The sequence below is a fragment of the Netta rufina genome, assembly GCF_964035555.1.
Source record: "Netta rufina genome assembly, chromosome: 1".
Taxonomy (NCBI): Eukaryota; Metazoa; Chordata; class Aves; order Anseriformes; family Anatidae; genus Netta; species Netta rufina.
In genome coordinates, this window is record NC_140123.1 from 66,958,593 (window position 1) to 66,979,869 (window position 21,277).

The 21,277-nt window shown below is 49.9% G+C and overlaps 1 protein-coding gene across 1 annotated transcript in view; it reads right to left on the minus strand.

Moving 5' to 3' along the window:
• Positions 1 to 21,277, minus strand: part of MAP4K4 (mitogen-activated protein kinase kinase kinase kinase 4) — a 131,896-nt gene that overhangs the window by 70,741 nt on the left and 39,878 nt on the right. Inside the window, exon 3 of the mRNA XM_084286926.1 lies at positions 1,396 to 1,452. Within this exon, the coding sequence (XP_084143052.1) occupies positions 1,396 to 1,452 (57 nt within the window). The remainder of the gene's footprint in view (positions 1 to 1,395; positions 1,453 to 21,277) is intronic.

Genomic DNA, 21,277 nt, shown 5'->3' on the forward strand with positions numbered 1-21,277 from the left:
CCTGCGCCGTGCTTCGAATGCTGCACGAGTGGCAGCGTCTGCTGTGCAAAGAGCTTTCGCTTCGTGTCACCGCACCTTCCTTCTTCCCTGCTCTGTCCACGCGTTATCTGCTGCAAGAGAGCGCGGCCTCTTCGTGAGGGCTGCCTTTGGAAACCTGCAGCTGGAGGTTGCTTCTTATCAGCCCATCTAACGCAGCCAGGACGCCTGGCTCTTGGCAGACACAGCGGCTCAGGTTAGGGCTCGGCCCTCACAGCGCCCATCGATCACAGGGAGATTGGGAGATAGGACTCGAGTCCTACCAGTTAACCTACCCCCACCTCCTTGTTTTCCTCCCTGGTCGCCTCTTGCACCTCGGCCACTCGCCCCACAGCTTGTCTCCAAGCCCATTTTCACTCACCGAGGCCCCTGCACACGCCAGCAGCACAGAAAACATTTTGCAGCAATATCCTCGTAGGATTTTCTGCTTAACATGAGCAGCTTGCCAAAGACCCCCTGCCCTGTGCAATGCTTGCACATTAACATAATTTTTCCCCTAAGGCCTGGAGAAGATGGAGGAGCTTAGAAAGGGAAGACGCTGGGTTTGGAGACACACAACGTCTCCGCGGCACTGCAACACCAGCCAGGATATCCCACGAGGGGATCTCGTTCGATTTCAAGGCTGAAGCTGCTGTGTTAATTGGGGATGCAACCCTGTAAAACAGAACTGGAACCAACGGGGAAAACTCCAGCTTTTCTGAGCTGTTTTGAAGACTTAATTTAAGCTGTTTGCTTTCTGAGCAGCACAAACTACGAGGCTTCAAGTATGGGCATATATTTTCTATTTCTCTGGCTGGGTTAATTTCCCGTCTTTCTCATCTAAAGCTCCACAGTAAATCCCCCTGGGTCAGCTACAACTACTACTTTACACTGCTGAGTTCTGCCAGCAATCTGCTCATCGTTCCTGCAGATGTTTCTGCTTTCGGGCTTCTGGGAACTTTATTGGACCCATTTCCTTTGAATAAATGCACACCCTTCTCAGGCTGCACACGCACCGGGGAAACTACCGGCCTCTCCCTCGAGCAGCCTCCTCACCTTCCTCCTCAGTAAGGCAGAAGCAAGGTGTTACATTTGAAATAAATAAAATAAAGTGGGAAGTAGGGAATCTGCCTTTTTTCTGAGCAGTTCTGGAGTGCTACACGTGCTGGTGTGTCCTGGGCCCAGCCGAGGCCCTTTGTGCAGGCCAGAGGCCCCAGCACACAAGCAAAAATCCCACAAGGGGCAGATGGGCTGGAGAGGCCAGGCCCTGCAAGCAGCGAGCAAGCATCCACACGCCAGGACCGTGCCCGTCAACGCCACCCCCGCTGTAAGCCACATGGCAGCCTCGTTACTAATAAAGCAGGATGCTTCTCTACTCACCTCAGTAACGTCCATGACTTTGATGGCTGCCAGCTGACCCGTCTTGACATGTCGACCCTGGAGAAGAGAGAGAGAAGCGTCAGCACCCGGTGTTTCACCCATCCCTGCAACGCACACGGAGCAAAATATTCGGACGAGAGCTCCAGCTGCTGGGTTTGCCCCAACTGAGGAACCCTTCCCTTCTGATGCTTCAACAACAAATACTCCACATGGCTAAAAAAAAAAAAGAATTTCTTTTTGAAACATTCTTACAGCAGTCTTAAAACCCATTCTTTTTCCCACATTAAAGGGGTGATCGCGGAGATTAAGCACAGACAGGTCACATTTGCAGCTTCTCTTCCATCTACTTTAGCAGAGCTCATAGCAGTGATCATTCATTAACACACCACCAGTTATCCTCCACGTGCCACAGATTTCATTTCTACGCATCAGTGTCTGGGAACTGGACAAATGCAAATATCCTGGGTGGCTGAAAAAGGATTCTCTTGGATTTGGCCTTAAAAAAGGGGGAAAACTGGTGGTGTTTCTTCAAGTGGTGCATCAGACCTGCAGCAGCCCTCTTTGCCTGTCTGCTCCCGATGAAGACAACCTCTCCCTTCGGCTACAGCTCCATAAGGGTAGGGTTTCTCGGTACAGCTTGAGCTGAATTAATAGATCCCAGCTACTGCAGCGGGGAGCTGGTCCCCTTCCCCTGCCTCCCTCCATCCTCCTGTCGCAGACGTCTCCCATGAGCGCCAAACGCACTCTGGCACGCCGCAGGTCATATGAGAAGCTGATTTAGATCACGAAAATGGCAGAAAGTTAGCACAGAAAAAGCAAACTGCGGGGCGGGGAAGAGCAAAACTTGGTTTGCTCGGCAGTCAGAGCAGAGCCAGAGCCCGAGCTGGCACAGGGCGGGCCACGGGGCTGGGAGAAGGCAGCCTGCCCCACGACACACAGCCTGACCTCCCTAAACCCTTCCCAAACCTCAGCCCTTCCCCAAATCAGCATCCCCTATAGCTGATGGATGTTATCGGTATCTTTTTCCTTGGACCGACTTCTAAACCTCTTTGCTTTATTCAAGACTGGCACCCCACAAGCAGAGCACCCCAAACTACGAGTCTCTTCGGAGAGATTTTGGCTCCTTCCCACATCACGGTGCCCCCCAGAGAGGCAATGCCCAGCGCTGCTGCTGCTGCATCACCCAGAGCTTGGGTGAAATCCCGCAGAAATCTCTGCCCCAGCTCCTTTTAGGACTCGCGCTGCGCTGCACTCTCCCCCCATTACCCAATCCACGTGCTTTCTATAAATAAATTACTGTACTCGGGCTTCTGCCTGCTCTCTACAGTCTCTTTATTGCACGCCTTTCTTTTTACAGTTTGGTCTCAAGCTAGGCTGGATTTTGAAACTAAATTAGGGTCGTAACATGTGTGCGCGATGGCCAAGATCGACCTCACCTCGACCCTACTAATTCTGGAGCCTTTCGGCGAGCCCTGGGGAGATGCAACTCCAACATCCCACCTGGACCTCTGCCTAATGGCAAAAGGCTGCGGTGGTCTCCTCGAGGCTCACCCTCCTGCCAAAGGAGGAGGGGAAAATGCCTTCGACCGAGGTGGAAAGATGCCCCCTCTCTCGGCTCTGCCCTTATTCTCCGCGGCTCTGGGGAGGGAATTAAAAGGTCCAAGGACGCCGGGAAGCGCGGTTTGAGGAACAAGCAGAACACGCTAAAGATAAGAGAGGAACAAGGACATCTCAGAGGGGAAAAAAAAAAAAAAAAGCTCAGAAAAAAAGAAAAATTGCTTTATTTATCACTTTAAACCCTCAAACTACTGCTGGGCCGGCTATTTCCAGCGAGGAGCCTGAGATTTCCCAGGGCTCAGCCTCGCAGCTTCTCCTCGAGACAACATTCCTCCCCGCGAGAGCGGCCCGTGGCCATGAGTAATGCACAGCAGCCCTGCCGGCCCCCCAGTATAGGAAAGCTTCTCCAGTCTAGAAAAGCTTCTGTACTGGAAGGAAAAGCTGCTCAGGGTCCTGCTGATGCCTCGGCCGCCCGCTATCAAAGCGCGGGGAGCTGGGGCCAGCGCTGGCGTTTCATTTCACTGCCTCTGTGGTGGGGAGGGGAAAAGCTCCTCCAGCAGCCTCCTGAGGGACTGGAAGGCAGGGGAATTGCGGACTGTGGGAAACGTGGGCTTCTCGGGATCTCAGGCCAAATTTAAACCCCGGTCAGTTCCGAATTATCGTTAAAAATTGCTCCGAATACCCTTTCGTCATAACGTATGGAGCGCTCCTATAAGCATCTACGACACGACTGGGGGGTGCAGCGTGACAAACTGATTTATATGGGAGAAGGACATTTCCAAGTCACATTCTTTTTATTAAAACCGTTTTTCCAAGGAGAAAAAGGGGGAAAAAGCAAACGGCACGGGCACAACACGTAAGCAGGAGCGGAGCTGGTGTTTGTTTGTTTATCTGCCTCGCCGCCCTGCTCAGGAACAGACTTGTCAAACTCTCCGCCCGCCGCTGCAATTTCTCTTGCAACATAAACCGGCCAAGGGCTCCTGCTTTGGAGACTGATAGTCCGATATTCCTGGCTGGCTTTCGCTTTGGAAAGCTTTCTCCACCTTAAAAATAATAATAAATATAGAAGTGGTTGAATATGTTGAAGGAACTGCTGGGAGAAGCCTTTAGGACTCCATCTCTGGGGGTAAAAATGCACACGAGCCACCTCCCTGGGCACTGTGTGAACACAGCAGGCATCAAGGCCACGTCCATGCAGCATCTCAGCGCTGTCTGTCCCTCCAGCAGGACATTTTTCATGCCCAACGATGCTGCTGCCTTAGTGCTATGTGGAGCCGTGTCCCCCCAGGGTGTCCCAGGGCACCCCAACCCCACACACAGGGTGCCCAGCAGCTGAGCCCGGCCACCACCCTCCCAGATAAGAGCATCCCCCGTGGTTAGGCCATGTTAAGCAGTTCCCTAAGCAGAATTTCCAAATGGCTTGCTGTTTCTTACACGCCCTCCCCTGTCCCTTCCCTCTTGCCATGCATCTATTCGTGCTGAAGCACTTGGTTATCCTCCCGAGGAAGGAATGCAAAGATATTTTTGTAGCTGCTGCTCCCTTCTATTTTTAAGTGGGCTGTTGGGCAAACGCAGAACTGGGCTGAGCAAGTCAATGGGGCCCAGCCTGCTGACCCAAAACCTCGTCCTGCTTCTTCTCCTGCGGGATGACAGGGTTTTCATTTACATGCAGAGGGTTTTGAAACACAGCTCTCCCCGTCAACCCTGCAACATTGAACTGGATGTTGCACTGGATCCATTACTTAACCGTATTCCCAGCCGTGTCTGATAGCAATATGCTGTTTATTTCTCATCTCAGTGGGCTTTCAGCATCATGAATAGCAGAGGGGACAAGGGGAATCCTTGGTCGACCGCCAAGATCTGCAGAACATTAGAAATTTCAGGCCTACCCACACTCCCCACGTCAGTTAGCACACCTACTTCTTGCCTCTTTCCTCCTCTGCACACGTTGCTACTGTAATTTTTTGTTGTTGTTGTTGTTTGGGAAAGGTTCAAAGGCAAGTAGTGTCATGTGCTGGTTTAAAAGTGTTTTTTTTTTTACTTTTTTTCCCCTAAGATGCCTTAATGTTATCAAAGAGCTATGCAAATGAAATGCAAAAGACATGCTACCCGCTCGCTTACCTCCTCCCCCCCTAAATACCCAAGACATGCATTGCACAGCGATGCACTGCTCCTGCTGACACACTTTCCGTGCATGGATGTGCCTTTTGGGGGACTGTTCCTGGAAGCCTGCTCCCCAGCTAAATGGCACGAAAGCAGACCGGGGGGCAATGTCACAAGTTAGTTAAGGAAGGAAGGCAGCAGGCGTGACTCACGACTTGTATGCTTGGATTATCCTGCACACAGTCTTTGGAAAACCTCTCCAACCTCCCGTTATTCCACGCTGACAATTACGAACAGAGGGGCAACCGAGTTGAAAAACTTCCCCAAAAACTCCTAGGTCTACCCTGCGAAAAGCAGCAAGGGCACTGCTTGAGGAGGACACAGAGCACGCATTCGGACAGGCAAAAAGAACAGCACGAAGCAAAAGCAAGCTCCTCAATTAATAGGAAATAAAAGAAAAATCAAATGTTCTTAAAGCAAGTCTGCCTCGTTGCATTTGTAGCCAAAATAATGCTGTTCCTACTGATAAAACTACTGAGCAAGCTGAATAATTACAGGCTCCAGCCGTGGAGATAAATTTGTACAAAAAAAAAAAAAAAAGAAAGAAAAAAAAAGGGATAAAGTTTATCTGACATGGAAGCTCCTTGTAAAACAAAAATCAGCAAACAACCTCAGTACAAAGGCCTGGCAGAAATGCACGAGAAGTGAAAAAAAAAAAGCCCAAACCAATGTTCCCTTTTCCTGTTAGCTGATTTCTAAACCCGACCCGACCAGAAGCTATTAAAGACTCCCACTGTTTCAGTCAAAAGCCGGGACAGGGTGCTGTGTTTTCCCTCTGTCTAGCTCTTGACATCAAATGCCTGGAAAGCAGAACAGCAAACAACACCCTCTCGATCTGCCTTTCGATACCCACGGGCTCCCGAGCAGCCTGTGGAAGAACTAATCGGGACAATTTCCTCATGCACGGCACCACATTTCTGTGAAGTACGAAAAAACACGGTTATTATGGGTCAGGCACCTCCAGGGACACAGGGAAAAGCTGTTCCCTGCTAAAACAGGGAAAAAAAAAAAAAAAAGATGTACATTATTACCACAGGCACTTCCTCCTCCCGACAGCTCATTGCCTAAATAGGCAAAGAGGCCAGGAAAGCCGAAAACGGATGGTGGGAACACTGTGGCAGGGAGCCACCATCTGCCTTTCCCAGGATCACGGCAGGGCCCAGGCCCCTGCCCCATGCCCACCTCGCCCCGCGGAGCAGCGGGATGGCAGAGGGAAGGAAGAGCACCACAAGGGGCTGCCAGCTCTCAGGAGGATCTCCCAGGGCTAGCCGTGTCCTGCCTCAAGTGGCACGAAGCATTCCTCAACAAATGGGGCCCGCAGGCCGCCCTGCTTTCCATCTCCACACAGACCACCCAGCAGGAGAGGCCGATGGACTGGGGTCTTCTGGCAACGCCCCCAGCACAACCACCACACGTTCTCCACAGGGCCTCGGCTTTAAGCCCACCAAGAAGATGAGTCCTAACATCGATTTGCCTCTTGTGACCCCCCAAAAGGTCACCTTGAAGGGGATCACCACAGGCCCGGTTGCCACCTCGCCTTCACAAGCACTTGGTGCCACCTCAAGAAGGTGCCCACAAGGGGCACACCGCTTGCTGCCTCCACACAAAGTGACCCCACCAGGGCCCACACGTGGACAACGTGGAGCAATTTAGGCCTGCAAGGGAAAGGAGAACTATTTTCATTTATTACCACCCCGGAGGAACAGTACAGGTGAGCAGAGCAGGCAGGACTGCTTAATGAGGTTTGCTTCAACATGGCTAAAACAAAAAGCCATCCATAACCTTTACAAAAACCCACAACATCAGCATTTAAGGAGAAAAGTTAATACATTCTTGAATGCATTTTATATATATATCTATAAAATGAAGCTCCAGTCCAACTGTCAATACTCCTCCAGTCCACAAGGCTCAATAAAGAAGCGCTGGGCTCTGTGTTTGAGGGATTTTGCTTCTCCTACTCGGGGCAGACATGGGCAGGTGCCTGCTTCATTTGTACCCAGTCATGACGAACACGATCGGTGCCACTTCTTGTCACTCACACCTCCTGGTCGGTACGGAGGAGGGAGCCATCCTTTACCAGGCAGCCAATGCTGAAGCTGAAATGCAGTTTCCAGGTCACGAGACACGCTGGGGAAGCGCTACAAGAGGAGGCTTTCCTGCAAAGCATCAAACCAGCCGGCGCAGGAGCCACACAGACAGGGACTGTGCTTTATACTGTGACCCTGGATGCACGAGCAAATTAAGGAATATTTTCCCAACTTGTTTGCAAGATGCAAAACACACATTTAGCCTAAAGTTAGATGTATTTTAATTAAACGAGGACTTGCATCGTTAAGGCTCTTTCCAGATTTCTTTTTTTTTTTTTTTTAAATCTTCTGATATCCTGCCAAGTACATCTGTGATTCTAAAGCAAAAAAACACCTTGTCCTTGAGAAACTGGCGGGTGGCCAGAGCAATCTGTAAACAGCTTTGTGTCCACATGAACTATTTTCAAATCCTCACGCAGTATTTTCAGACCTCGAGCTCTTTCTGCTTTGTCAGCACTTAGAGCCTGACTCAGAAACCCCAGCCTGTACGAACAACCCTTGCTTTACCAGACTCGCCAACAATGAAGCGCCAACCTCAGAAAGTCTCCGAGCCTGGTATTTATTTATCTAGGGAAGGAGGGAGAGTGGAAAGAAGGGCCGAGAGGAAGCCCACTTCCTCTCGGTTGCCACCTGAGCAGTATTTAAGCCGCGCTCCCAAAGCCTGTGGCCACCACGTGTATAATTTGGAGGGGCCACGCATCCAGCGGACAGGTTAATCCGGGGATGAGAGCCGTGTTCATCAGGTAAATGCAGCCTGCACGTTCTCCCACGATTACTTTTTACCGAGTGCTCCAGAACACACCGAGGGCCTCGCAAAAACCAGTCAAAACACGCTCGCTGCTCTGAAATAACACGGCACGGGCCTTCGCAGACCGAGCTCTGGCAAACAAAAAGGAGACGAAATTCCTAAGGAGGACGCGTGGAGCAGGCACACTGAGCTCCTGCCGCTGCAACCGGTCCCCGAGCACCCCACAGTGCGCTCGTGGCACAAATATAATCCAGATTAAGCAAAGTTTTTTCAGGGTAAAAGGATGTCAGATTTTAGTCCCAAATACAGCTGCCTGCTGTAACTGTAGGTAGGACACCCACTGCAGACTTGTTAGCATTTCCAAGAACAACTGCACTTGGGAAAAAAATAAAAAAAAAAAATCTTTCCTCATGACACGGCACAAAAGTAGTATTTGTCTCACGCCCCAAAACCATCTGTTCCTGCAGACCACAAGTCACTAATCCGGAGCAGAGCTGTCATTAGGCGTAATGTAAAAATTGCTAGTCAGGAAGGCCAAGATTTTGGTCTCAAACCGTTCGGTGAGCTGCAACAAAGAAGACAACACGGCACTGCCCCGGCCTGCAGAAGAGGAGCAAACAGCAGAGGCTGAATTCTCGGCATCGATGCTCACAGCGGGGCAGAGAGGCAGCAGGGATGCGGCCCCACCTCAGAAGCAAAACCTTAAGGAAACAGGCAAATGGGTCAGACCTCCTGAGGGCCACAGCAGGCTGACCCATCAGCTCATCCCCCCTAAACACAGGTAGGAGCACGGGAGCCTGTCAACATTTCAGCCTCGAGTCCCAGCCCCAGCGAAGTGATAAAATTGTTCCAGCCCCATCTCAGGAGTGCCCTCCACACCCAAAGTTTCCGTACTCAGATGGGTGTTTTCCACAGAGGTAATTGTGAAAGATCTTACGGATCTGCCCATACCCTGATGTCTCCACGAGCAGATAGGGCTGAGGGCGAGGGACGTACCGTGCTGTATCTGGCTCGCAGCACAGCTGGGGCCAACACGCTGCCTCCTGCTAAATGGATCTTCACAAAATAACCTGCCACCTCTGCCACCAGGGCTCAGAGATGGACCCGGACCAGGAACAACTGAGAAAACACCAAAAAAAAAAAGTAGGAGCCATCCACTGCACTTTCCTAGGGTGTATGCACACCTCCTGAGAGAGGAAGCCCTGCGGACTGGTGCCATAAAAGCTACCTGCCATTTACACAAATCACCACTTGAATCTGGAAATTGGCCGCGTTAAACAGCAATCAGGTCGTCTGCCCAAATGCTACAGCCACGACCTAAACCCATGACGTGGTACGGTGGTGCAGAGCAGCAGTTCCTAGAATTAAGCAATCTTCCAATTAAGCGCCGTGTGTTGAAAACAAAATTAAATCAGCTGCCGTGCTACCCTCCTCCTCCTCCTCCCTCCTCCCCACACCGGGGAGAGAAACCCAAAGCCCTTCCATCCAGCCGAGCGCTGGAGCTGAGAGCTGCAGCACCAGCAGGACTGGCTTGCCGAGGTTTGGGAGGGGGTCGAAGTGTGCCAGCTGTGCCTGTCCCAAATTACAGTACTCCGAGGAGAGCTAAAACAAAGTCATTATTTTTTTTTAAATCGTCGTAAAACGGGATTTCGGAAAGTTCCGATGCTTTTAAAGCTCGCCTTTTGAAATTTACAGCCACTCGTCTAATTACCGAACGAGCTTTCCGGCTTATTATAATCATGTGTCTGCTCTCCAAGCATCAATACAGCGTGCTAGGATTGATTGCTCAATTACACAACGCGCGGCTCTTGCATCTGCTGGCAGAGGAGCATTCGCAACACGTCCACGGGCTTCTCTTCCCACCTTCCCAACCAGTGCTTACCGCTGCGATTCCCCCCAGCCAGCCGACCCCTGGGAGAAGCACGGAGGAGACACAGGCCGTGGCTGAAGGCACGTGCACGGGTGAGGCCTTCTGCCACACGTGGGGCAGAGCCACCAGGCACACCACTGAACGGAGGGAAAATCAATCACAAGCATCTTTTTTTTTAATCTTTTTTTTTCAGACTAGATGCTCTAAGCCTGAGCACCATCCCCGATCACCGATGCTGGCTGAGGAGACCCCGAGGAGTGAAAGGCACTCACCTCTGCTTGGCTCTTTCTACAGCAGGCTCCTACAGCCAGCTCTTCCCAAGGGAAGATCCCCCTGCAGCCACACACAGCCTGACAGAGGACAGCCGGGTCCCCACGGACACTAGGGTCTGTCCCACAGGTCTTACTCTGGCCCAGGGCCCAGGAGGATGCTTTAGTGAAAACTGAGCAAAAAGAAGAGGGCTCTTGTGCTCCTCTTACCCCTCGTCCAGCTGCAGCGCATCTCAAACGGAGATGCCTGGAAAGAAAACAAACAAACAAAACCAGGCCCAAAGCCTCCAATGAATTTCCATCCAGAAAACCCCAGAAGCTTAATTTGATATTGCACTGGGCTCGAGTTCAAATAAACACGAGAATTCAAAGCTAGCAGCATAAAAGATGCCCAGTACTGAAGGAACAAGGGAAGGAGCTCGTACTTCCCACAGGTGGAAAGCTACAGGGGCTTCCTGCTCTCGTTTTTTGCCACAAAACCCAAACCCAGCCAAGAAAGAAGCAAGGCTGAGAGGTAAAATCATCCAAGGCACATCAGAAAGATGAAAACTGAGGAACTGCAACGCCCAGGTTTCTGCAGGGAGCACAGAGCAGGGGCTCCCAAGTGCTCAACCAAACAGCCGGGGCAGAGAAAACAATCCAAAGCAAATTACTGGCAACTGCTAATACTCTGTTTTAGGGAAAAAAAAATAAGCAAGTGCTTAATTTTAATTGATTTTGATGGTTTTATTATTATTTTCATCTTTTACTAAATGCTTCAGTATCTTCCAAGCCATCTTATGTACACAGTTAAAAGCAGGTAACGTACTTCTTCCAGTTTGCCTGCTACATGAAAACGTCCAAGAACCATCTTTAGGTAGAGAAGTTATTGAAAATGATGAGGAAAACCTACTAGTGTGAATTCAAAGCAGATTATTCCAGCTTCCCAGTCTTTGTTTTCATGCTCGTTGCAGGCAAAAGTTCACTTGCTGTACTCCTGTGACTCCCCCGAATGTGTACACACACACACATTTAGCCCCAAGAACACACTTACTAAGGACAAGTTTTGCCTCTGCCTCAAGACAGAAATCATTCAAAGCACAGGCAAGTCCGTGCCAAGATATTCCAGGAAAACAAACTAGAAGGTTCATGATAGGCTTAACTCGAGTCTGATTTCTTCAAGGAAATTAACTTGAAAAGGAGGCCTTCAGGCTGCATTTCTCCAGGCTGTGCTACGGGAGAGGCCTGGCAGAGAGGACGGGTGATCCCCAGCAACGAACCAGGACTGAGGTCCCACCAGGTGCCCCCTTGGCACAGCCTCTCTGGGGAAACAAGAAGCACTATGGCTTTGGAAGAGCCCTCAAACATAGGACATAAAGACTGAAAAAAAAAAAAAAAAAAAAAAAAACAGAAGTGTTTTACTGGTGGATGGGTCAATAGCAACAGAGCTGGAGATAAGGCGTGTAGGAGCAAGTACAGCTTTATCTTTCATCTCCTCATCAGATCTTCTGCACTCCCAGAGAAGACTCCTCCATTCTCAGGAAACAGGATCTCAACTGAGGATACCTACTAACTTCGAGCAGTGGCAGGGTTTCATTTCCTCCAGCTGGAATCACCTCACAAATGATGAGCAAAGCCCTTCTTTCTTCAATCAAGATTACCTGATACTGGATTGAATGTGACTCTCACACGGCTGCTGCCTTCAGGACCAGGCAATAGCGTCAAGCAACCAAAAACCAAGCAGGAATGAAACCAGAGCTTCCTTCTGATCTTTAAACTCCCAGATGCAAATAAATCCATCTCATGGACATACTGCGACACAAAGAAGAGGCATCCAGTCCAGAAAGCTGGAAGGAACAGCCAAAGAAAAAGAGAAGGAAAGAGTCCTGCCTTGCGACTGCTCCAAAGCCAGCACACAAGAGTAGGCCATTGCATCAGAGCAGCTCAGGAAACAAGTGTGAGTAACAAAAGGTTAAAAATGCTAGATTTCAGGAAGGCTTGTCCATTCAATGATGCCATTTGTGACAGTCAGCAGCACTTCTTTCCACCACAGCTAGACACAGGCGTTTTCAGGACCACACTCTGCTGGGATGTCCCATTGCTTCAGCCATGACTGCAAGGCCAACATTCAAATACAGGTACCTCAAACTCCATATGTTAAAAAAAAAATGCCCTGATGTTCAAAGACATAAAAAAAACAAGTTTCTGTATCGTTTGTCCACTTCAGTGGACATGCCAGGTGCTTCCCAAGTCTACAAAAAAGAGATAGTTAAGGCCCCTGAAAGGAAAAGGTACAGTAAGAAAAATAAAAAATAAAACTTAAGAAACAAGTATCTATGTAATGTTTTTTTTGCAAAGCTCTGTAACAGACCCGAGGCTTTCAGCCAAACTGCTCTTGAAACTAGCAGCTGTGCCAGGGGACCTCTGCTCATATAAATTAATTGTGGAGAAACTTGCACGCGCATTCGAAAGTCGGCATCTCCAGCGTTGTTCCTCCAAGTCGTGCATGCAGAGAGAGTCTGACCCGCTCTGCACCTCTACCTCCACCCTTACAACCACTTCCTTGACTCTCCTCAGTTTGCAAACGTTTCTTTCTCCCCCTTTCAAGTCACGTCTTGCAAAGCCTGCTACTACACAAATTAAGCGCTGGCTTTCTGCTACCACATTCCGCTTCCTCGGGGGAAGCAGCCTGAGCGTCCAGGAGGCAAAGAGGTGCACGTGCACCTCGTCTTCGCTCCAAAAGACAAAACGTGCCAACCCTCTTCTTTTTTTCCTGTTAAAGCAGGCAGGAACCTCTAACCCTCTCCTTACAAGCAAATCCACAAGTATCAGAAAGGTCCCCCCATGGGCAATGTGGCTGGGGTTGGAAGACAACGCGTAGATGTCACCACTCCCAAGGGCAAGGAGAGAGCTGATTCCCAGGGCGAACTCCAGTCGTGATGCCCTCAGCCCAACCCCAAGTCAGCTTTTCTAGCTTTCCCCTGAAAATGACCAGAAAAAAGCTCCAGAACCAGCCAAGGAAGAAAAGTTCACGGGGAAGTTGCTATCCTGAGCACGCTGAGGCACGATGGAGGAGACACGAGATTACAAACAAATGTTTGTCACCTCAAAGCGCCGTGAGGTGGGAGAACGCATGCGAAGAAGAGAGGTCTAAAAGGAGATGACACATTTCCACTCCGGCCAGAGGCTTCCTGAGCAATTTTGAACAACTAAATCAATTTCCTCTGTTGTTTTTTATCTATAAAATACTAACCAAGCTCATAGCTGTGTTGTCAGGCATAATTCATTACGATTTATTTTAAGAAGTGCTTACATATTCCTGGGTAAAAGCTACAACAGATAGATGGGAACAGATAAGTATTACCAGGACTGGAGCCTTCCACAAGTATTGCAGCTCCTCTGTACTGAGCAGCTGTTTTAGACCAGGAAATAGCCCCCGATGTTTCCAGCAGAAGCATCAGGCACAGTCGGTGCCTCGCAAGATAAGGACAAGAGCAGCCAAGGCCGCAGCAGCGAGGCAACGAGCTCACGGGTGCTGAGGGAAAACCGAGGAAACGGAGTCAGACTTCCCTTTCCTCCAGCTATCGGCCGAGCCCGGACTGCCGGCATCCTGCGGAGCAGTCCACAAGGTCTAAATATGGGTGATTGATGCCGGGTGGGACATCCCGGGGCAGGCAGAAAGCGGCACAGGGCCTGCTGCAAACCTGCGTGTCCTTTCGGGGCAGGTGCTGGGGGCCAGGCAGGATGCTCCAGCACGCCTCAGAAGTGGCATTAATACACTCGTGCACTCAAAGCAACCCTGTGTGACTCCAGCACACAACTTGCAACCCCTTGAGAGGCAGCTGTAAGGCAGCCAACCACCCAGTGAAGACACCCCAAGCTGCTCTGTGGGGAATCTTCACCACCCAGTGCAGGAGAGCTCCTCTTGGCCACGCTCCTACTTGACCACACTTGGCCAAGAGGAGCAGAGGTGACAGGACACCACTTCCCACCCTTCCTAAGACACAGAACCACAGAACCATTAGGGTTGGAAACGCCCTCCAAGATCACCTGGTCCAACCACCCCCCTACCATCGCTGTCACCCACTAACCCATGTCCCCAAGCACCAGGCCCAACCTTTCCCTGAACACCCCCCGGGACAGTGACTCCACCACCTCCCTGGGCAACCCATCCCAGTGCCTGACTGCTCCTTCTGAGCAGAAATGTCTCCTCATTGCCAGCCTGAACCTCCCCAGGAGCAACTTGAGGCCATTCCCTCTGATCCTATCACTGGTTACCTGTGAGAAGAGGCCGACCCCAGCTCCCCACATATTCCTCTCAGGTAGCTGCAGAGATCAATGAGGTCTCCCCTGAGCCTCCTCTTCCCCAGCCCAAACAGCCCCAATTCCCTCAGCTGCCCCTCACAGGCCTCGTGCTCCAGGCCCTGCACCAGCTTCGTAGCCCTGCTCTGGACACACTCCAGGTCCTCCATGTCCTCCTTGTAGCGAGGGGCCCAAAGCTGAGCACAGCACTTGAGGTGCGGCCTCACCAGAGCCGAGTACAGGGGGGCAATGCCACAAACAGCGCTGCACACCGGCAGGCAGGCTGAAAACCAGAGGCGTGCCTATTCCAACAGGCTGCTGGGTCCTGCTTCAAGGCAGAGGAGATCCCTCCAGCTTTCTGAATTTTGCAGCCTTACTCCAACGCACGGAAAAAATAATCTCCTTCTCCTGAAGAGGTGGTGTGGTTTGTTCGAGAAGTACACGCGTTATAACTTTCGGCTTCCAAATATTAAGTGATTTCCATGTTAAATTTGGAAAGGCAGAAAGGGTTTATAGGAAGAATTATCATTAATGCTTTCCCTGCCCTTCAGTACAGCAAAAGGGAACGAGCAGGTTAAGACAGCCTCCGAAACAAGTAGATATTTTATTAAAGAAAGATCTGTTGAATAAACATTAACAACATCATTTGGAAGTCTTCAAGAGACTGTAAATCCGAGATTTGCTGATGCGGAGGAAATGCAGATCTTTATCTATCAGCCTGAAAGCAAGGCAAAAGAAAATAATTTTTCCGAATTCCCTCTTTGCGGAGACACTTTGTCCTTCAGGACAAATTTCCACCGCTTCAGCACCGTCGCCTCTGCACCTTGCCCCGCCGGGCGCGGGTGCTGCTGGTGTACTTTCAAGCCTGAGGTGTTCTCGCTTCCAAATTTAACCATCGCCAGCTCCTCCAAAAGGCTCCGCGTTTCAGAGGTGGTGAGAAAAGACTGCCTTTAACACAGGCCAACTCCTCCCACACTCCTCCACTGATGGCTCACTCTATGCCAAGTCGTTTGAAAAGCCTGCGCATCCGAGACGGAAGGTTCCAGAAGGGAGCAGCAGCCCGGGGCCACGCGGCACGGCTCCTGCACCCCGCGGCAGACGTCGGGCACGGCCTTCGTTAGGGCTTCAGCTCACCCTCTGCTTGGTGTGCTGTGGGGCCCTGACTCGTTAGGAGATTACCGGGGTCCAGTTCAGGATAATCGTGCCCTGAGCGAGGCAGTCTGTAGGACTGCATATAATGAGCATGGGTTAAAGGGAAGTGCGCAAGTGCATCACGAATTTACCCGAACTGTAGCAAAAAAAAAGAGCAATGTTCCAATTATCTGCTCCCTACGCCAAGTTTCAAATAAAACCCTTGGCGAGGCCGGCACTATAGCACAGTAGGGAGCAGCACAGTGGGCTGCAGTTCTGTTATTCTTCTCTTTGTTGGAAAAAAGACGACCAACAGCTTGGACCGGGGGGCATTTAGCTATCTATTTGATGAGTCACTCAGCAGAGCGCACGGGGTCACCAAGGCTCCAGCCAGCACGCCTGACCTCACGGCACAGGCACATGCCAAGTCCCGGCACTGCTCCTCCCCGCATCCCTCCCGGAGCTGGTTCCGGTACCAGTAACCTGCTTTAGCCCATTTTTCCTGCATTTCCTTCGTTTTGAGGGAAGACGGGACCTTTCCAAGCTCACAGCGAGCCGTGGAGAACACAGAAGTTACACGTGCAAGTATGAATAGCTGCTGTATGCCCCCCAGCTTATCTCTTTGATGTGAGTATGTCCAAATGCCAACACCTGAAACAAGGGGGAAACTCATCGCAAAAATAAAGCTAATTGGAAAAAAAAAAAAAAAAAAAAAAAAAAGGTAGAGAAGTGTTGGCTTTTTTTTTTGTTGGTTAGTTGGTGGTGGTTTTTTTTAGCAGAACAACCACCTACCTTCCTACCTTCAGGTTGGCACAATTCAGTCTTTCCTAGGTGAAGGAACAAAGAGGATCCTGAAGCTCAAATAAAAAATAAGCTATGAAAAGGAGAAGAGGGTGAATGGGAGCCTGCCCTGGCTTTATGGGTGGAACTGACAGACTACCAGACCCGCAGATAGACAGCTGCAGCGAGCCAGAAATTAAATCAAGCCATCTAGGGAGAGGCACTGATGGGAGACACTTCACAGCTGATATGGATGGTCTAAAGCCTGAGTAAATGCACCCCTGAGTGCAGATGTCCTGCGGGTTATTTTCAAGGTACAAGCCACCTAGATCAATGCCAGGCGGTGTTCCTACATCACCGATGGTACGTGCTGGGGTGAGAGCAAATACAATGGGATCTCATTCATTGGGAGCATGGGGTTTGAGAGGGCTACAGCTGTGAAGAAAGCGTGTGGAGACAGGGCTGCAGCTTCTCCGCCAGCCACCAACGAGGTCTGGTTCCTGGGGGATGCTCACGCAGCAGGCTAATTACAGCTGGAACAACAGCCCCGTTGGGAGTGAATGGGTTTACAGAGGCTCGGCGTGGGAGTGCGGCTCAGCGACAATTTATTTCTTATTTATGCTGCAGTACCACTCGGAGGCCTCAAATCACGACCAAAGCGTCATTGTATCAGATAGTGCTCAACCACCCCCACACACAAACCGCTCAGCCCAAACAGATTCAGGAGAGCACGTGCACCCCAGCTAAAAATTATCTGAAGTGAAGGCAAAATGCAGTCACGGTATTCAAAAAGAGGGCACGGTGTTTAAAAAATTAAAACCCGTGTTAAAAAAACTAAAAACCTTCTTAGAAACTTAGATTGACACAATCCAGCTTGCATCTCGCTTCAGGTTTGCTCATCCTCTTTTTGGGCTCAAAGGACATTTTGTGTGCCCAAAACCCTGAACTCCTTTATCAGCTCTGCCACATCTCCATGGGATTTAATTCATATTGCCACAGTCTGGGGGATCTGCGATACTATTTACACCCCTGGTTTTACAGAAGCACTGTGAGATTTTGGTGGAGGCAGTTTCTCAATCCCTCTGTTGAAGACCTGCTCTGAATACATGAAAATTTCCACGTCTCAACAGTTAAAATCTTTCCAACGTCGGTTTCTCCTCCAGTTTAAAACCTTTGCTCTGGCCCACTATAAAAGGACAGAATTTAATCAGATGAGGGGAACCAATTCCTCCCATCACCTTCCCGATTTCAAAGGCCCAACCAAAACCACTTCGCACAAACACTCAAAGCAAACTCCTGGAAGAATGAGCCAGATGAAAACTTTTGGCCAAAACAGGGAAAAAAATCAATTATTTTGACGGTCTCCAGTCTGAGGCCCATAATAGAAACTGTTTTACAACTTGAATTACAACTTACACTAGAAGCTGAATTTATAGTATTTTCTTAGCCCTTGTATATATGCCTAAATCAAATCAATAATTAAGCTTTGGGCTTATAGGATTTACTTTGTTACAGCATCCTACTTGGCAGGGTATTTTACAGCAGCAAGTTTACACAGCAGTTCATCCATAACCATGATTTACTTCACTTTCATTAGCTGAAATCAGAAGACATTTAATTCTTCTAATTTAATATTTATAAATTAAGGAAGTAGGATCACGAGTACGGGGTTGCTAAAAGCCACTTCCATGCCAAGGAGTTCAACAAGAAAAACTTTCTGCTGCCAAGGACATCACTTCCAGCACAGCTTCACAATTAACTGCTGCTGCACTGTGTGACTGGAGCTGCAATGAATCCTGTCAGGAGGAGAAGAAAAATATCTACCTTTCTCCAGGCACGTTTCATAGGGTATTCAGTAAAGTGCCAAGAAACTGAAAAGTAAATTGGAAGGGCTGAGGCAGAGCCCTGCTTCCACGACTTTTGCTTCTGTTATCCCGTTTATGGACTTCAAGGATGGACGGACAGATGGATGGATGGCCAATCTCATAACTTGGTACAGAAGGACCAAAGCTGTGTCACTAAGATAAGCAACCGGATTAGATCAGTGGCTGCTAATAAAGACCAGGAGCTCAACGACAAAGTGGAGCTTCTCCAGCTGTTGTCCTTGTCTCGGAGAACAGCAATTAGCACCTTGCCTCTTCGCTGTGCTCAGGCAATGACAATGCCTTGTACTAGCTATTGACTTGCAAAAAAACCCCAGACAAGTAAATAAAATAAAATGTTATCTCAGCTGCAGACAATTTTATTACTACTCTACTCCCCGCATTTTTACTAAAAATACTGTCATTTAAAGAAAGCCATTTGTTCTGCTCTCAGCTATGAAAACAAATCCTTGCTGCTGAGGACAATATAAGAGTAACTTAAGCCTTTTGAAAACATGTCTCTGTGAAAGCAGGCTCTTTCACCCCCGCCAGATCATCACAGGACTCCTTCTCCTAGCCCGACCTCATCCTTTCTGTTAAAGCTGGGGAAATAAGAAGGTTGGTGCTGTATATGGGGAGAGCAAGTCACGTTTTTTTAACGCGTAAGGAAACGACAAGGTCTAGTTTGCCAGAAGTTACTTCTCTAAATGTACAGGAACGCTTGCAAAAGCCATGGTTGATTTCATCAGCTGCAGTAATTAACAAAAGCAGATTTAAAAACAAAAAACTTCAAGGTACCCTCAGAGAGAAAGGAAAGAGTGGTGAAAATGCCCTTTCAAAGAGGTTTATCGTCTCGCCCTTAAAACAGAGGTGTGTTTAGGAAAAGGTTGTTCTGGTTGTAGCTCCAGCCCAGCTGCGTGCAGTTAGCTCCTGTCCTAAGGAACTAAAGGTGACTGGAGGTAAAGGGGGCAAAGCAAGGAAACCGCTACATGAGTGATAGGGAACGGGGGAAAAAAGGTGCCAAAGGCAAGAGTGAGAAAGCATCTGAGAGAGTAATTAAAAAGCAAGGTATGGAAACAGTGGGGACTGGAAGCCCAAGTCCGTGCACCAACACCTAGCAAGCACCCTGCTGTCCGTATGTGCGGGTCAGCCTGCCTTGGGCACAGCCCGTGCTGGTGTTTCACCCCACCACAAGCACTAACACCTCGCTCAGAAGAGGCCTGGGCAGGTGTCCATGGGTGACACTGACTTGGGGACACGGCTGACACCAGCCCAAGGCGAGCAGCCACCGTAAAGAGCAGGCGCCCGCCCAGCTGCCCCCCTCCAGCACTACGTTCGTGTTCCCTCCCGTCAGTGCCACATGCCCTATGCCTAAGGGCTGCGGTCAGATACTTCAGTCTCTTACACAAGGCTTGAGCCCACTTTTCAGGGATAAAAGGCTCAAGCTGAAGGAAATTTCCCTCACCTGATGGCCGATCAGTGGCCACAGCCAGCCTCTCACAGGAGACAGCCCTGAGCGTTAGGTCAGGGGCGAGGCCGAGACCCGTGAGGCAGCGGACGCCATCTTGTCCGCATCGCCATGGCAAGCAGCGCCATGTCACGTTCCCTTCTTGGCGGCTGGGGCCGGCGTCACCAACAGGGCCAGGGTGGTGACGGGGACCGGGGAGTCACCAGCTTTCCTGAGGAAATGCCACTGAGATGGTATCATCGGATCCCTTGAGAACAGGGGACAGATAAGACCACACTGTAGGAGATAATTACCCGGCTGTGCTACAAACGTGTTTTCTTTTACAATAGCCAGATTTCTAAGCCACTGGGTGATTTTTTTCCCCCTGTAAGGAAGGCCAGACGGCTATTATAAGAAACACTTTTGGGAAGTGTCTGCTGGAAGCATGGCAGCTTGCAGAAATGGCATGGCCACTGCCTCAAGCCACGCAGCTCGAGCACTGGATCGGGTCCTCCTTGCGACCTGTGAGCCCTCTGCCTCTTCCTACCCCAAAAGCACCTCTCCAAAGCCTCCTTGACCACAGCTATCAGGTGCACAGAATGAAGCAGTGAGAGGCTGTGATGGGGAATGGTGGGTAAAAAGGAGACCCATACAGAAGAACAGGGGAACAGGTCGTATCCCCAGCAAGAGCATAAGAGAAAGGCTGGGGCTACGGAGAGAACAAACTGGTGCCCTCGCCCCGAGCATTCCCCCAGACCTCGTTGCCTCCACACATAGCAAGCACATCATGCTGGCAATGGCATTTGTCAGCATCAGCCCTGCAGTTGCATTCAATGTTACCTGTTCAATGTTAAAAAAAGAAAACACCAGGAACAAGACGCAGCCAGTGGTTTTCAGAAGACAGGCACCGTGTGCGCTCTAAAAAAGCCAAGTTTCAGGAAGCCCTCCCGAAAACTGAGGGCACGTGAAAAGTCACATCTGAAAGTTCGAGCCCAGCACTCACTGGGAATGATCTGAGAAACCTGAGAGAGAGACGAAAAGGTTTCAAAGCCAAGCACACTCAAAAACCACCCTTACTTCAGCTGGCCTCCTCCGCTCCCCTCCAAAACCAGTTATTTTCTCTGGCACAAATCCGCTCTTCCCAGAACGCGAAGAGAGCGGTGAAAAGAGCATGTTTAATAGAATTTACCCATAATGAAAGCCAAGGCCTCTTAAACACCGGCTTGGGCCAGCCGGGGGCTGAGAAAATGCAGTTTGCTCTTACCTCCCCGGGCTCAGCCCTGAATACTCACGCCTCCCAGAGCCTCCTCTGGACACAGACGACCGCACATGCCAAAATGTGCTGACCTCGGCAGTGCTGTGTGATGTGGTAATAGCCGGAGACTGGGGGGGGGGAGAAAAAGGACCACCAGGAGCTATTTCAAGCCCCACCACAGAGCCCCTGACACTTGCAGTTTTGGTAACAATTAGAGAGCACCAAAAAATAATCCTGTGTAATATTATATTTGTAACAACTGCCTCCAAGCCATATATAAAATTACACATAGGTAAAAATTACAGGATTTTCTCTTGTGACGGCATTTTTATACAACATCTGGGGCAGTAGACTGCTTCCCCCCAAAACATAAAGCTTCGTCTAAGAACCGAAAACTCTGAAAGCTTAATTTACAACAAGTTTTGACTAAAC